The 17,818-nt window shown below is 38.0% G+C and overlaps 3 protein-coding genes and 1 long non-coding RNA gene across 7 annotated transcripts; 2 read left to right on the forward strand and 2 right to left on the reverse strand.

The window, feature by feature from the left end:
- Positions 1-1,143: 1,143 nt before the first annotated feature.
- On the reverse strand, positions 1,144-5,833 carry LOC133734471 (uncharacterized). Of its 4 annotated transcripts, none has more exons than XR_009858320.1 (9): positions 5,583-5,833; positions 5,089-5,154; positions 4,774-5,004; positions 3,261-3,313; positions 2,814-2,961; positions 2,366-2,399; positions 2,001-2,068; positions 1,529-1,626; positions 1,144-1,370 (listed from the first exon to the last, which is right to left on the reverse strand). It is a non-coding gene; the product is annotated as an uncharacterized LOC133734471 (long non-coding RNA). The 4 variants fall into 4 exon arrangements; XR_009858318.1 differs by having other exon boundaries at positions 2,353-2,399; XR_009858321.1 differs by lacking the exon at positions 2,001-2,068 and adding an exon at positions 2,069-2,183 and having other exon boundaries at positions 2,353-2,399.
- A 4,834-nt stretch (positions 5,834-10,667) lies between these two features.
- LOC133731117 (SKP1-like protein 1A) lies at positions 10,668-11,162 on the forward strand. Its single transcript, XM_062158571.1, has one exon. The coding sequence runs from the start codon at positions 10,668-10,670 to the stop codon at positions 11,160-11,162; it is 495 nt and encodes a 164-aa protein (XP_062014555.1).
- A 2,155-nt stretch (positions 11,163-13,317) lies between these two features.
- LOC133731118 (SKP1-like protein 20) lies at positions 13,318-13,848 on the forward strand. The gene has a single exon (XM_062158572.1). It carries the CDS (start codon positions 13,318-13,320, stop codon positions 13,846-13,848), a length of 531 nt encoding a protein of 176 aa, XP_062014556.1.
- A 544-nt stretch (positions 13,849-14,392) lies between these two features.
- LOC133731119 (FT-interacting protein 3-like) lies at positions 14,393-16,696 on the reverse strand. Its single transcript, XM_062158573.1, has one exon. It carries the CDS (start codon positions 16,694-16,696, stop codon positions 14,393-14,395), a length of 2,304 nt encoding a protein of 767 aa, XP_062014557.1.
- Between the last annotated feature and the right edge of the window lie 1,122 nt (positions 16,697-17,818).

A 17,818-nucleotide genomic window follows, 5' to 3' on the forward strand; every position in this document is an offset into this window, starting at 1 on the left:
GTTTTCCGCGGCGGAATTGAATGTATGTCCATTGTTGTGCTGTGACTTCCGTGTGAGTCATGCTCAGATCTCAGTCATCTCACCACTAGCATGCGCCGTTACCTTCTCACTAGGCCTAGTTTGGTTCATGGAAAAAAAAAGTAATTCCTTTGTCTTTTCTATGGGAAGGGAAATTAATTTTTCAAGAATTTTTCATTCCGATGTTTGGTAACGTAAGGAAAATTATTAAGAAATTTGTTAAAAGTTTTTAAATAATGTAATAAAATAATATGTTGTGAGTAATAACTGCAATGAAATAAGGAGGGACTTCCTTTGGGGTTTGGAAGGAACCACTTTCCTTCTTATTTTTCCTTCATTCAGGAAATAATTTCCTTTTCTTTTGCATCCCAAAAGTAAGAAAGGAACAAATTTTCTTGGGTCTTTCTAAATAGACCCAGCAAATATCTAAATAAACCCAGCAATAAAAAAAAAGTCATTTAATTTCCAGTTTTACCCCATATTGTCCATATTGCACCCAGCACTGAAAGCAAGCGTCCTCCACTCCTCATCCCCACTACCTCTTCATCAGATTTCTCCGACCTCCAACCTTGATATTTCCCTAATTCGTCTGATGCAATTCTCAATTCCTTCAGTTATCACTACAAAAAAGAATTCAAATTGCCACGGCGTTGTGCCGTCGCGGAAAGTGAAATTGCCGTCGCAAAAGACCAATGGTGACGGCTAGGCGACGGCAATTGCGCCGATGTCGTTGAGGGCGTCGCCATTGGTATTTGCGACGGAAATTGCGCCGTCGCAAGCTTAATAGCGACGGCAAACGTTGCCATCACAAGAATTTTGCTACTGAAAAATGCCGTAGCAAATATCCATGGCGACGCCATCGACCACTACCAAAGCTTTGCGACGGCAATTTTGCCATCGCAAAAGTTTATTTATGAATAAAAAAAAAAATCTGGCATGCAAAATATGCATGCTGGATTTTTTTTTTTTTTGGGTGGATAATAGCTGTACAAAATGGAATTAAGCATATTGAAAAGGGAATGTTGCACGTTAATTTTTCTCATGAATGTCACAAAGGAAATGAAGCTCTTATACATGAGTTTACAAGATAATACAAGGTAGTTTTTTTTTTTTATACTTCAAGATAAGCCTTGCCGGGACCTCCCAAGAACTTGAAGATGTTGTGAAACAGAATGGATGCTTTAAACCTGGACAATATCATGATTTAGTGGCAATCCCAGTTTACTTACTTCGTGCATGTCAGCTAAGCACCTAGTTGCTTCTTCAACTCGTCCCAGCTGAAGACAAAAGAATGCTCACTGTAGCCTTCACTCATTCTTTCTTCGATCAGATAAAGGATGTACAGCGACATCCTATCAGAAAGAGATGAAAATCAATATAAAATAATGATTGTGTACTATGATTACAGCTCTGAAAAATTATCAGACATTTTAGCCCAAAACAACCCTAAAGTTTATACCAATCACTTGACATCAAGACACTTACTGTAAAGAAAGAATATAAACAATACCTTTGAAGATTCTAATGCCATTGACATTTCCAACCATGCATCTCCTAAACCATCATCATCTTCAGTGCTTCCGTCCTCTTCTACACCAACATAAACACCTGCAGTAAGGAAAACAAGAATTCAATTGAACAGGCATAAACCGCTAATTAATTTGGAAGAGAAAATATATTATTAACAGCGGTGTATTGTTTTCACTTATGATAATTAGACAACAATCAAGCAAAGATCCAATATTCAGACATGTAAACATGAGACACTAAACCCAATGTAAGATACTAGCTTCAACTTATATGTCTAGCACCAACTTGCTTCTTCTCTACAAGCATAATGCAAAACTCAACATGGATGTCAAGAAATCATAAGTTTCAAGCCAGTATATATATCCAGCTAAATGCTGGTTTAAGACATGTAAGATAACAGGGTGAAGTTCTAATAAAGCTATTTATCATGGCTTGCACAAACACATGCTGACCTCATATGAATTCCAAAGAATAGTCATAATCTTGTAAATAAACAAGGAGCTCATGACCTTTGAAATACCTGCAAAGTGTGCAATCAGGGAACATCATAAGGTAATGAACAAAAAGGTAGGAGCTGTAGTCAAACCATAAATTTAAAGCCAAGAGGTTTCACAATGCTAGTTCAAATGTAGGAGCTGTAGTCAAACCATAAACAAGAAACATGAGTAATCCTGAAGTAACACGAAAAATTAACAAATGAGACCCAAGTTCATAAGGAAGAGCGCAGTTTAAAACAATATCTTTTCCTACTGTTGTCATTGGGATTAGATTATTGATATCATTTCAATTCTGGAATTCTTTTACCTCTGTCACTGACCTAGAAAGCCACTCTTCTTCTACTCTTGGATAGCCTGCAATACAATGTCATTGTACTTCTCAATCATCTAAAATCATAAACAATCATTCAATTACAAAACCACCCAAATTAACAAAATTATCTTTACGAAATGTGAATAATGGTAGGGAAAAAAAAAAGGCAAAATTTCCCTCAAAGAATTCATTTTTATGTAAATTCCAAACTTGGTAGGGCTAGCAATTATTAAACAACACCGAAAGATGATCCAATTCCATCCACGAACAAAAACCCCAATTGAAGTTTGGGATACAAATTGGAGACCAAGCAAAACCCTAATTTTGATTACATTCGCTCGAGCTACCCAATTTAGAAAATTAACAGAAGAAGAGTATAAGCTTCGGTACAGAAAATTAGAGCAATCAAATATTGAACAGAGGACTGAGAAATGGGGAGGGAGGAGGATGATTACCTAAAGCGAAGAGTGGAGATGGTTCAGATCACAGTGAACCGACGGCGTTTAAGGGACATTGAAACCCATCAAAACCACAGATTTGCTCTCCCTCTCTCATTCAAAGTACCACAGTTTGTTCTGCTATATGTTCGTCCAATAATGCACCCTAATATACCAAAAGCAAAAAGCCAAACAATCGAAATTAGCAAACCCTAATTTACAAATCATTGAAAACATAACAAGACTAGTATATTTAGATCAGTAACAAGATTCTATGCAAGGTATATACACACACACATATTAAAATGGATGCAGTTCCAGCAGATTCTGCAATTATTCATTAAGAATGACAAAAAGAAGATAGGCAACTAAACTGGAAGAATACAAAATATAAACAATCAATTGAAAAGCCAAAGTTGAAATTAATGAATCACTATAGGATAGTACCAAGTGCACAAATTTCACCTTGTTCAACCAAGATCTTCAGTCTCTCGTCTTCTTTCTCTTAACTCAATGATCTACCATCAAAATCAGAAGCCTTACATCATTAAAATGTTTGATTATTTAGTAGCATAATGACATTAAGTTGGGTAATTGCATGGGTATCTATTTCAGCTGCTGGCCAAAGTGCCAAAAATAATGCAGAGGTTCGTCAAGAAAGTAGTATTAAGACAAAGTATAGGCATAAAATCAAGTTGGAATATATTGGTTTAGTCTCTTCATCAAAATCAAAAACATCAAGATATACTAAAGAGTCATAACTAAGGTTTTTCTTTTAACATAGCGGAATAATGTCCAGACAAGAAAAAATATGTTCTCAAACTTGGAATATACATAATCAGACAATCTTTAGATTAAGCATTTGATTAACTAGTCAGATGAATATAGCAAGCAAGTATTTCAAACCAGTCCAATTCCATCACTTTCTTCATTCCAAACTAACAAAATTGAACTAACAAGATAATTAGACTGAAGATATCTAACTGTGCAAGCTTTCTTTTTTCAACAGGAATACATAGTTACTTCACAAAGTCTTCTGAAAGGCAGGCCCTTGGGTGATAATGTCCGAGGTAAATGTGGAAAACTTGTCACTTCCTCTATTCCTCCAAAAAAAAAAAAAAACCAATATATATATATATATATATATATATAATGTAAAAGACTACTAAACCTAATTGACTGCAGATGTTCAATTCCAACTGAATATTCATGAAATGGTGGCCTACTGCAGATTTTCCCAATTAATGTGAAGGGAGTGGGTGGAAGCTTGGTGGGTTTGTGAACTGGTCTGGTGCTTGGGTAGTTTCCTATACTTACAACTCTCTTATGAACTGGAGTTCCTCAGGTAAGTGTGGTTTCTTTTAGCACCAGTAGACCTGCCAAAAGCTCTTTTGACAGCTAGCAGAAATAGTTAGAAGTGTTTTTCGGGTAGGTAGGTAGAAGCACCTAAGGAAGGATGTCCAAGTGCTTTTAGAGGACACACTTACTGTGAAGTAAATATTGAAATTTTATGTGCATGTAACAAAAAGGCTTCCAGCAAAAACAGTTTACTAAAGAAAATCCCAAACAGGCCCTAAATCGTGTGAACCAAAGTTATTAGTCCAAGTGATTTATATTGTTTCACTACTGAAGTCTGATTCACTATGTACATGAATTTGATCTGCTTTACAGGAACATACTACCTATTTGGTGCAGTCTGTGTCTTGACAATCCTATTTGTGGCTAAGGGAGTCCCAGAGACCAAAGGAAAAACTCTACATATCCAAAAAATGCCTTCCCCTTTCTTCCCAACAAAATCGATTATCAAAAATAGTGAATCAACAAAGATGACCAAGAGACTATAACTTATTCAAGGCATTCTGATTTTAATCATGCATTAGTTCCAATATATAGTGTAGGGAAATAGTTTATAAACTATATCGAAAACATGTTTAGAATATGAACATACCTCAATTTCATGTTTAGAATATGAACATACCTCAATTAACTCTTTACGGGCCCCCTGCAGCTCATCATTATTGCTCCTCTCCTTGAAAATCAGTGGATTGTAAAATTCTGACAGATCAGTAAGCTCATGCGCCTTCTCCTTTAACACTTGTTCAAGTGCTTTAATTTTCTTCTGGGCTTCAAAATCCTCATTCACTGCCTGTTTGGCTTGGAGCTGGTCTTTCAATTCAATTATTTCTGAGTGAAGCTTCTCATTTTCTCTCTGCAATTACCAATAAAGCGCAAGAAATATCAGAGATTTATTCATCCAAATCTCAAAGTTTCGAAAAGAAAATAGACTACAAACCTTTCTCTTTTCTGCCAGCGCTATCAGATTTTCTGCTTTCTTCTGCTCTGATTCTGCTCTCTCATTCTTACATAAATAACCACAGTATTAGCTCATATCAAATAACATATGCCGAGAATATAAGCCAATCATATTGTGGCCTTTAGATTACCCAAAGGAGAGAACTAAACAAATAAAAGATAAGAAAAATGATTAGAAGAAATTCAAGCATCACTCAATCCATGAAAAACAGATAGATATATATAGATAGAAGAGGACAAGATATATGATGAACGATTTATGACATTTAGATTATATATCCAAATATTCCAATGCAAATCAAAGTTACATAACAAATCAAATATATACGATGCAAAGCCCAGAAAAACAAATATCCTATTTGATTTGTTGAAATAAAAGACCACTTCCCTGGAGTAAACCCAAGCCAAATCGAATCTTGGTTTTGATTAATTAGCTCCCAAAACATGAAAAGAAGTGAGCTTTGAGCTTCTGACCTGTTTTGAGAGTGGAGATCGACAAGATGCAGTCCACAAAGTGAGAGACAAACAGATCTGATTGATTTCTGGGTATTAGAGTTTAGGATCTGAGCAACGGAGGAGGAAGAAAAATTGGAAGGAGGTGGAGCTGAACTAGCAGATGTCGACTTCGCGGATTGCTACGGTCGACTTCGCGGATTGCTATGGTTGACTTCGTTGTCGGGACTGGATGGAGTGAGCGGGAAATAGCAGATGGAGGGAGCGGGAACAAGAACAATGTTCATGAACCCAAAGTCTTTGCCGATATGTTTAACTTTGGCACCGATATTCACCCAAAAGTAAAAAAAAAAAAAAAACTAAAAAAAATGTATAAAATGAAAATAGACGACGGCAGAACCTACCGTAGTTAAAAGTAGAGAAATTTAGCGACGGAAAAAATATGCCGTAGCAATTGAAGGCACATTTATGCGACGGCGACGCCATGCCGTGGCAAATAATTTTTCTCTTTGCGACGCCGCATTTGCCGTAGCGAATTTTTGATCAATGGCGACGGCATTCTGACGCCGACGCTAACTGGTGAAGCTAAATGAATTCTTTTTTGTAGTGTATTACATATTCTTTTTCTTTTTTCAAATGTCCAACTGAGAATTTATATATAAGAAAACTGTAGAATTTTCATTTAGATATTGAGGATTTCAACAATTGGAACACTGGGTCATGGGTTTCTTGTCCAGCAGAAGTGATCATATCCTGCTGGGTTATGAGACAAATTGAAGGCTCTAACCTGCAAGTGCTGTAATCCAGATTCAAAGCCTTATTACTTGAGATTTAAGCTCCGGCGAAAATCGCCGACATCGTGATTCGATTGTACATTGTAGAGAACGAGAAATAATGAGTAATTGAAAAAGGCATGTTCTTCCCCATAAGGAACTCTCTTGATCTTCTCTTACATTAAGAAAAGCAACCAAACATTTTAGAATTTCCAGAATCGGGATTTGAGTCAATGATTTGATCAAATGTGAGAGAAATCGGAACCTGAGAGAGATATCAGTGCTGGGTTTTCTAAGGATAAAGTTGGAAATTTAAGGGTAAATTTTTTACTGCTGGGTGTATAAAGAGATTTGCTGGGTACATTTAGCAAAACCCATTTTCTTTTCGGATGCTTACTTTCCGCGAACCAAACATGATCTAAATGGTTTTGGACATCTTTATAGATCTGAACGGTTCTGGGTTTAGATTTAGGTTTCTACTCTTTTCTGAATTCGCCTCTAGTTTGCAAATCTCTTATTGGTTAGAGGCAGGATCAATGGTGGTGTGGCTCTTTGTTTTCAATTATGAAAACCAAAAATATTTGATACTCGAAACGATATTTATGGTCTAAATCATGGTCCCACAATTTCTTTGTAAAACAAAAATTGCTGTGGTAGTCATGACTAAGACATGATCTAAAATAACTCATATGCCTTGGTCATAACTTGGTGAGACGTAATTTAAACCATATTGTTTGAGTGTCAATTTTTTTATTTTTTTCATGATTGGAAACAAAGAAACTGTGTAATTTTTGTTTATTTCATCTTCTTCGTTTTTTGACAAAGTAATAGAGATTTCATTCAATCTCAAGGCCAGGACGGCACTTGCAAATAATTCTCATATACTTGTACGTACCCTACATCAGTGGTCAAGCAGGTAAGGGAAAAAGTGTATCATCCACTCGTACATTCTCGCAACAATCCTAGTTTACACTAAGAAAATTACTTTGAATCTTCTTTCGTCAATGCACTCAATTGTGGTACTCCAGGAGATTCATTAACTTGATGTAAAAAGAAAACATAGATGCATAAAAGTGCATAACTTTCCCTTTAAAATAAGAAATTAAGTAAGATAAAAACTTAAAATTACAGCCCGACATGACCCAATAGAGAATACCAGCCCAAGACCAATTAAGGCCCAACAAGGTCGACCCGGCCCAAAACCCATCCCACCACTTGCAACACGAAGCACGACACTGCGACCCTCGTCGCCACCATTACAGAAACGTTGGCACCTCCCCTGCGACGTCACCACCCAAAGTCGCATTACTATAAGAAAAACCCTATCGGAGTTGGGATTTACCAGCGGCAAAGCTGCCCTCAGGGAGTAGACACCGTCTCGTGAAATCGCCACCACCGCTCCTGAAATCTGTTACTGCAATCGCCCTTGCCGCCAGCGAAATCGGATGTGCCAACCAACAGCTGCCGGTCCCCTGTCCAGCAAACCCAAAAAGCCATAGACAATGCTTGGAAACATCACCGGTCTTGCAACAGCGCTGCAAATCAGCGCAGCCAAAGACCACATTGAAGCATGCCACCGTCAGACGAGCTCTGACTTGACACACTGGAAAGAAGCAGCTAGGGTCGAAAATGACTGTGCGGCTAGGGAGAAAACCCTCGAAATAGACAATTGTTTTTTCAGCTATTTGCTCATTTTTGTTTATATCGTCTGGGTCACAAGTTCTTGGGACAAAGATAACACTATTCAGTTTGTCACATTGGATATTGATGATGGTTTTCACTCTAGCAAGACCACCAAATGCTAGCTATATATATATGAACATATAGCTATGTGCTTATAAATGATAGTACAAAATTTTGACATCATCTACTCAAGGAAGAATTGTTGAATCCAATGAGTAAATTTGTACGGTTGTGTTTTTTATTTGAAGTGATATCATATCTCCTCGAGTAAGAATGGAGGAAGTCTGGCTTTGGTTGTCTTCTATCTCAAACCAAAAAGATTTCCATGGCAAGAACCAACTAAAGAAAATGGAGAGATTATCAGATAAACTACTGTATGGTCAGCCAAACACGCGCTTGGATGCAGGATGCCCAAGTCACTAGTCAGATTAGTGTATGACCATTTGAATGAATTTTTTACGGGGACGAGAGATTAACTTTAGTAATGGAGACCGCTGATATTTATAGAAAGTGGAGGGAGAGACCAAAATTTCTAATACTCTACACTCTATAAAACACTTTGAATTGTTACTCAAATTATCATACAGTGATACAGATCGATTTACCAAATCTACTCAAAACTGCCAAGCTCTTTGCATTTAGATATGGAAGAAATTTAAGATTGAAATTTTCATTCCAAAGATTGAAACAGAAGTTTCAATCTTTTCTTCAAAAGCTAGATTTGGTAGACAGTGTAATAATTTGATTACACTAGGAGAAAAGATAGGAAGTTCTATTTCAAATATTGATTGCAACCCATAGGGTTATTTTCCTTCTATAGCACCAAACCAATTAAGTGTCTCCGACCACACGCTTAAATGAGTGAAGTTACAAGGGAGGTAGACTGGTAGGAGGAGCTATATATATATATATATATATATATATACGCAATTTCAACATACTTGTTAGAATCTCTATGTCTTGCGGGTCTAAGTCTTATAGTTATTGATTATATGGTAATAGTTCCATGATAGCATGGTCGCACAAGAATTTTGTTAATTAACATACTGCCAATAATGAATCATGGTACAATCAAAGAAGTTCAGAGGGGTCAGGAAACGCCACTGGGGCTCCTGGGTTTCTGAGATTAGTCAGCCATTACTCTCTCTCTCTCTCAATCCATGCGATACCAAAAACCCAGAAAGCAAAACAAGAATTCAAACCAAAAGCCAGAAAATTAGCAAAATCAAACACAGCAACATAAAAAAAATTCCATGGTAACAAATCCAAATCCACGAGATTCTCTTGTCCATGGATCGACCACTAGATGGAAATCAATCACTTTTGCCTTTGATGCAAAGTGTTTCTCAATTTCTCTCCTTGACTCCTTGTAATCTGAGGGGTAGTACCTTGACCTTCCGGAGTACGACATCGTAGCAATTGATGGCAGAGACAATACTTCCAAACTCAAATTGAATAGCATCTCTCTCACCCTCTCTGATTTTCTCTCCTCACTATTATATAATCTCAGTCTCTCAAGAATAGCTGAGAAAGATGATAGTAGTGGACTGGAAGAATAAAAAAATTGAGACTTGGAGTGACGAAAATAGCCCAACAAAAATAGAGTTTAACACGTTAATTAGTAGATGAATTTTAATGTTGGAATACTAATATGATAGTTTTTGAAATTGATGTACCAAAGTGATGAATGACTTTTAACTCGGGTACTATTTGTAAAATTTTCTCTTTCCATAATGCTCTCCAAAAATGGGACAAAATTTTAATGGTGATCTGGAGTGATAGGTCTGGGCAGCAAAATGATGAGCTGGCTATTTTCAAAAGTTCTCTATACAGCAACGAAATCCATGATACTGTTTTGGATCAAGAAAAAATACTGAAAATTTCGGCCCAACAATTATTTATTTTAGTTGTATTACTAGATTTAAAATGTAATTTTTTTAATGAATAAATTAAATTATAAAGGTGTATGCGATCCCTCATAGTAATTTATTTTTGAACAATTCTTAGGTTCACCCCTAAGGTGAATGAGCTTATTCACCCTCTCTTGCGATTAACGCATAATAACTTTATAATTTTCTAATCCAACCATTCATGTTGTATAACGTAATATAAAGATTAGCTCTGTAAAAAATCAATCAAATTGAAGACCTTTTAGTTATTCATTTCTATGAAATACATGGACGGTTCATTATAGTAGTAGTAAGTGTTGTTAGAACCATCCATTTGTTTGATTCAATTAGATAATTAAATGATTTCGGATTCGATAGATTTTTTACAGAGATGATCTTTAAAGGATAATTTAAGATATAGACCGTTGGATTATAAATTTATTAAGTAAAAATATATTAATCGACAACGGAGGTGAATATGTTCATTCACCCTAAGGGTAAACCTAAGAATTGTTCTTTATTTTTAATATGGTCTCCTATTGAGACAAGGATTTAATTTCAAATCTGTCCAGAAATTAACCCGATATATAGTTTGTAGAGGATTCTGAATCCAACACTCTAAGATGTATATGTTATATATATACGATATGCCTCGTCCAAAGTTCGAAACAGAATCACAGATTCACACAAAAAATGCGTAGCCTGCTAGAATTGCCTCCCAAAATCCTATAGCAAGGTTGATCGCCACCGAAGAGAAGAAGATGAAGAAGATCTCCGTGAGGACGTCAGATGGCCAGGAGTTCGAGCTGGAAGAGAACCTGGCAATGGAATCGGCCACCATCAAAACCTCCCTCGATGCTTTTTCCAGGGACGACATTATTCTGCTCCCCAACGTGAATAGCTGGGAGATGGTGAAGATCATCGAGTTCTTCACCAAGGTTCAAGAGCTGGAGACCAAGTTCGGTGTTAAGTTCATGGAAAAGAAAGAGGGTCGGTTCCTTGAGGCATTCCAGGCCGAGTTCGACAAGGACTTGAGCGACGACAACTTGTACTGTCTCCTTTGGACTGTGGATTACTTGGGAATTGAGGTTCTGCTAGAGAATTTGTGCCACTTAATGGCTGAGAGGACCAAGAATAAGACGGTCGAGTCTTGCAGGAATTTATTTGGAGTTCAGCATGATTATACTCCTGAAGAGGAAGCGGAAATTCGCGAGGATTATTCTTGGGCTTTCGAAGGCCCTGAAATTGAAGAATAGAAACGCCAGATTGTAATTCATGAAGGTGAAAACACAAGAGTGACCTTTTCTTAAGGTTAGGGTTAGGGTTAGGTTACGTGCTTGGAAACTGAGGTCGGGAATTTTGGTTTTAAGTTTTTTTTTTTTAAAGAAGAATTTAAAGCACCGACGTGCACTTATACTAATATGAACAATCCACAATAAATATACTTTTTGTTTATTAAAAAAACTGTTGAATATAAATTAATATTAATAGTTGATATCATCTTATAACTTTTTGAATCAAACCCAAATCGGGTGCCAATATATTCATCACAAGCCAGAATAAGTCGTTACATACTCTTCCGCTGTCATTTATAGACAGACAAGAAACTAGTGGTAGTACCCACAAGTGGTACGTACATATAGTCCTACTCATTGTACATTCAAATACGTAGAAATAGCGGATATCCTCCTTCGGTACTACTCCAGAGACGCTAAAGAGACATAGAGTGCACATCGGTGCTTTGTTTCCTAATACAAGGAATTATTGTAATTTAGACAACCTAAAAAACAAATAAATGGGCTTAGGGCAAAAACCCTAGCCTAAATTAGCAAGCCGGGCAGCCCTAAGAGAAAGAGAACCAATCTCAAGGCCTAGCAAGATAAATGGACCCAAGCCCAGACCACGTCTCCACCACGCCCGTAGCCACCTTTACAGCGCCGGTACTTCTTCGCCGCTGACGAGCCCCGCCACGAACCAGTACCACCTGCTTCGCAATGAGCCGCGCCGCCCACGAGAAAAACGAGAAACGTCGAGCTCCACGCAGCCTGTACTGACGTCGAGCTCTGCCCCAAGCTCCACGCAGCTCACACCGCAGTCGAGTTCAACCCCGAGCCCCACGAAGCCCGCACCGCTGGATAGGGAAATCCACCATGAGCGTGCCCAGACGCTCGACCCCCATGCCGGATCTGCACAGAAACAACGTCAAAACGCCCAGAGACGCTGGCCAAAAACTCGTCTCCAACCATCCTACCAAAAAACCTCAAGACAACCCCTTCTCTTCAGACCAAAAAACCCCGGACAATGAAGTACCCGTCCGGCAGCCAGCAATAGGGACAACGCGGCGATGCCGGCGCTACCCATGGCCGCCACCGGACAGGAAACGTTTGGAGGTTTGGGTCTCTCTTGCAGCGCCGGACGAGAGTTTTGTCTTCTCAATTCATCATATATCATCTTATAACTTAAACCTTACTTTCGGTGCATAAAAGAATTTTCATTATTTGAAAAGACATAAGCATCTTTATACCTGATCATATTCAAGGCATGATATCTTCCTTTCAAAAAAAAAAAAAAAAACATGATATCTTTCGGTTGGTCTAGCTGTCTATGGAATCCAAAATGGTAATTGCAAAATGAGATGTCCTAGCATTAATTAATGGACAATTCCAAACTAATATATAATTCTTGCATATATGAACTGACGATTATGAACATAGCTAGATTAATTTTTGATATTGGAAATTCAGTCAATAATAAGAGATATTTAATGGCGCTTTCTGAATTGAGAAATTTTATTTGCACAGACATCCCCTTACTCTTTTTTGTCAGCAATTTACCCTAAACCTAACCACCTACTTAGAAAATGGGTAAATTAATTTAGACCATGATTAGGATCCCTTATAATCTTAAATTTGCTACCCGGCTTCTGAAATGTACGTATGATTTATTTTGGGAGGACCCCATGGTTGTTCAAACTAGATAGTGTATTGAAAGGCGCGTATTAAGGCGTGAAATGTGTGATTTTGCTTTTACAGCTAATTAAGTATGAATAATCAATACTAGTAAAATTATTATAGATATGAGAACGTTATTTTATTTGTTGACAGTGTCAGTAACGTATCACAACAATTGATATATACGGGTGAGTTCTCATATTCGAATTCTGATAAATTAACTCTTTCTGACACAAGTAATGAAAATCTGCTGGAAAAAAGAATGAAAACCAACCTTGAAAAGCGATTATATCTGTCCAACAAACTATGTCAGTGAGTTGTGTATCATTCCACTCAAATACTATTATGTAATAAAGTAAACACCTTGAGAAATCACTATAAAGATTCGCCCCAAGTAGAGGCAGCCTCTACAAGCAAAGCTATAACCTCCCAATTAAACTGTCACCCATTTCAGACAACCATGTCGACTTCCGACAACAGCAACTTGGACAACAACAACTCGTCCATCGTCCAGGACAGCCTCCCCACCGCCGCCGTCAAAGAAATAAAGAGGTTGATCTTTTTAAGGACCGCAGAGGAGAAGGTCTTCGAGTTGGAGGAAGATGTGGCAATGGAGTCAGATACTCTCAAGAAAGTCTTCCAGGAGAATGATGTTCCTCCCGAGACGATTCTGTCCTTCCCCTACGTGCAGAGCTGGCAAATGGAGAAGGTGATCGAGTACTGCACCAAGAAACTAGAGCTCAAGAAAAAGGGTGCTGACGATGGTGAGAAGAAAATGAAGGCCTTCCAGGCCGACTTCATCAAGGACGTGAGTGCCACGAGAATAGTGCAACTGCTTCACGTTGCGAATCAATTTGAAATAGAGTATTTTCTGAACTTTTTGTTTGAGTCCTTGGCTGAGAAGGCCAAGAACACAAGTGTGGATACACTGTTCAGTGATGTGATAGATGATCCGCGCAGAGATAATTCAGTGCTGTTTGGAAAGTTTTGATCATGACTGAAAGGTCACTTTCATTTCTTTGTTGTATTTCTTAGTGCTTTCAGTGGTAGAACCACAGTTCTCAATCAATTTCATATGTAAAAGATCTGTTTCATAATGTAAGGAAGTGCAAATCAATGTAGAATCGTCATTTTAATTGGAACTTGGAAACAATCATAAACCATATAAGGACTGACTGCAAAACTAAATCAAAAATAGTTCCACATTTAACTGGTCTGTCCTAATTAATATTAATAAATTAAATTGGTAAAAATAAAATAAACTAATTAATGAACTAATTTTGAAGAGAAGATTGATAGCAAGGAACTCAATTGGTAACAACTAACAAAACAAATGCTCAACAGTTTCAATATGGAAAATTAATCATATCCATGAAATTCTTGAGGAAAGCAAAGACCATAACTGCATGCTCCGAATATATGAACATACAGAAAGCCAAATGTAATCAAGTAAATTTTGAAGAAACTTTCTCTACAAAAACTAATAAACAAGAGAATTCGAAAAGAATTAAACGAATAATTCAATACCAGAAACCTCAAATCATTGTATCAGATCTGGCTGGCATCCTCCTGAGAAAGTTTTGTGGGAATGAAGGGAGGTCAATACGTAAACTTGGGTGCCTTAGCTCATGGAAGATTGCAACAATAGCTAACATTCTGAAAGGGACAACGTAAGCTATTACCCCAGCAACAAAAGAGAAGACAACAAACATAAATGTAGCTCTTGGATCCCTCCAGCTCACCAAAGATTGCACTCTCTCCCCTAGAGTTGCTATGTCACCAAGCACTGTCTGAATCCTTCCCCCAAGGCTACGTAGTAAATCGTATCTCCTTCTTAGATCATCAATGCTATTCTTTCCTGATGGAAACGGATCAAACTCCTCAGCCAAGTCTTCTGGAGTTACATTGGAGGCAGTAGACAATTCAGTATCTATGAATGCAATCTGTCTAGGCCTCCTCCTGAAGCGCCAAATCCCTAGGCCACAGGAGTAGAAAAACATAGTGGGAAGTATCACACCAGGAAAGAAAAGAACAACCAAGAAGATAATGTGGACAATCCCTGTGGCAATGGGATTAGTCCATTTGCGGATCTCCTCAAACCATTTGTGAAGTGCAACAAAACCATCAAAGAGTTTGATGATCCTGTTGAAATTGGCTCTGCCTCTTCTAATGCTCCATATATGTGCACTGGCATCCAGCATGTAATGCACAACCTCTTTCCTTAATGGTGGCTCAGCCCGACCCAACCTCGTTGAGATAATATTAGTGGCTTGGTGCCTTAAGGTAGCAAGCTGATATATAGATAGTGGGAGAATGTAATGCAATTTGGGGAGCAGTGGCTGTGAATATTGATTGAGCAAGTTAAGCAAAGATGAACAAGAAAATCTTACAGCCAATTGGATTTCACCCATCTTCTTTAAACCAGAAGGTGTTGGAACCACAAGGGGATAAGAATTTGTGTAAACCCTGTCAGTTTCGAGAGTAGATAACCGAATCCTTACCTTTCCCATAGGTAAATCCAGTTTATTGTTCCCACATTGTAGATGCCCATTGTCAAAAACTCCAATGGTAATGACTGTACATGGATCATAGACTTCCCAAGTATATTGTTCATTCCATTTTGGCTCCGAACTGTCAACAATCGTCCTTGTTCTTACCCACTTTGTCCCATATTTTGCCACACAATATGCCCAGACCTGATTCGAAGGCTTATTGTTCTTTATAGGTGATAGTCCAGTAGCATTCAAGATTCCCAACTCCAAAACCCCAATGGGAGGTCTCCACAATAACTTTGATGACGGGAGAAGATCACTAATATTATTAGTAGGCTCATCAAGAACATGGTATCCCCCATCCAAACTAATACTCATGTGGAGCTTACTAGCAAACTTCACCTCTTGCTGCTGGCCCTCAACCATCATGGAAAGATTATACCACTTATCTGCGGGAGGAGCAGCCCCTATCCTCCTCTCCACATCGCTTAGAGGAATCACACACATCCCTATGCAATGCTCCTCCATTTTGTTCACCAACTCCACCACACTAACAACCAAAGGATCATCAAATGGTTCTGCTGCAACAAACATTAGGTCTTCATTCCACTCCGGGTTAACACTCTTATTTTTAGAAACTCTACTTCTAGTAAATAAGTTCCCAAGACCTGCTTTCACCAACAAGTCTGATGTCTCTACCTTGTTACTGTTGACTTTAAGTATCAGATCCTGAGCTTCAATCACATTCACTCTAAGATACCAAAGCCTAGGCGAAAGGTAAACTTTGGACCGAGTAGTGGAAACACAATCCTCACTCACCGCAGCTGCATCAGCGTGCCAAGCTTCTGAAAAAGCCTCGTCTGCCTGTGTTCCAGACCAAAAGGACAGCATCAACTCTCCTCGAATCTTAACCCCATTTTGACCATCAAGCCTATACCATTCCGGTGCCAATGCACTGTCCGGGGGAATTCTCATGGGAGCCTCAGGAACAATGAAAGAAAACTTGCCAATGGTCGCTTGACCTTGATCGTCCACGACAACAGCCCTGTCCTTCACCAAAATCTCCATAGTTAGATCTTGAATTCTGTCTTTGGAGAAAGCAAACACTTGGTTCCATACTGGATTTGGAGTCTTCTGGAAGGGCCTTGTGGTTCCTCTGTAGTTTCCAAGCTTCAGTTCAACATAAGGGTCACAGGGAAGTGGCAACTCTCTGGCTTTCACAATCCTCACATACAGATACTGCATGTGCTCCACAAGATCATAACTAGTCACCGGACCAGTGGAGATCCTCCGGCTACTAATGTTCGGTGAGGTTTCCTTGAGGGAAAAGTCTTCCTGGTTAGTCATCGGTCACACTGAAAGAACTGTCAAATTATTAGAACCAAACACATTTCAAACAATAACCAAATAATACAGTAAAGTAAAATTACGAAGCCATTAGAAGCAGGCAGCAGCTTTGACATGATCTAGCGGTGGTGACATACAGTAAACAATAATGAAAACAATGCACATAATCTTTTTTGCTCTGGTAGCACTTGAACACACTCATAAAACATATAATGGGAATAAGATTTTCTCGGAAACACTTTGAAACACAAAAGTTTCCACTAATATTATTCGAAGGCTAAAGAGGACAGACAATCAGAATTTTCCAGTGAACAATGAAGGCTCAATTGTCACATCAAAGAAAACATGGTAAATATAAATCTCAACACTATCAAGCTTTGCCAGAGAAGCAATAACGGTTATAAAGTTGAGCGATTATCTTAAAACTTAAAAGGGTATCAGAAACCAACAACACAAGCATTGATCTTTAAGCAAATGCCACACAACCAAGCACAAAATCTTATAAAAAAAATTGTTAAGAGAAGACAGAGCAAGCAGATTTGGAAATATACTGAGAGAAGAAGATCACCGTTGAAAAGAGCTTTGTATAACAAACAAAACTGACAAAGACTGAGAGAACCCTCTGAATTTGATGTTTCTGATTAGGTTTGGATTGGTGTGGCTTTCTATGGTGGTTTATGGCTTTAAGAAAAGCAGAGGAGAAACAGAGGAAGAAGCAGAAAGCCTTTCAAGTTTCAGCAATGGGGATGTGGTGAAAATGGAAAAACTGTAAAGAAAAACCCTACAATTTTTTTAAATCAAGAGGAGTATTTTCAGGAAGCTATAAATGCGAATTATAGAGCTAATTGAATGTGGAATATTTTTTGAAAAGGGTAAGAAGATCAATATGGGAGCACGTTTTGGTGACCGTTAATTGTGGTTCCAATATATTTTCTTTTTCAGTGAACTTTTAATTTTTGAAAGAGAGAATTGTGCTGATTTATATGTACCTTACCTTTGTTGATAATTAACTCTTTTACTATCAACAATTGTTTCACAATTTAAATTGTTATTACCTTTGTTATTTTACAAGACATATTAGAGATTCAAGAGGATGCATATGAAGGAGAGTCAAAGTGGGTT

The sequence above is a fragment of the Rosa rugosa genome, chromosome 2, assembly GCF_958449725.1.
Source record: "Rosa rugosa chromosome 2, drRosRugo1.1, whole genome shotgun sequence".
Lineage (NCBI taxonomy): Eukaryota > Viridiplantae > Streptophyta > Magnoliopsida > Rosales > Rosaceae > Rosa > Rosa rugosa.

Coding starts and splice junctions, on each gene's coding strand:
- LOC133731117 (XM_062158571.1), top strand. CDS start 10,668: ATGAAGAAGATCTCCGTGAGGACGTCAGATGGCCAGGAGTTCGAGCTG.
- LOC133731118 (XM_062158572.1), top strand. CDS start 13,318: ATGTCGACTTCCGACAACAGCAACTTGGACAACAACAACTCGTCCATC.
- LOC133731119 (XM_062158573.1), bottom strand. CDS start 16,696: ATGACTAACCAGGAAGACTTTTCCCTCAAGGAAACCTCACCGAACATT.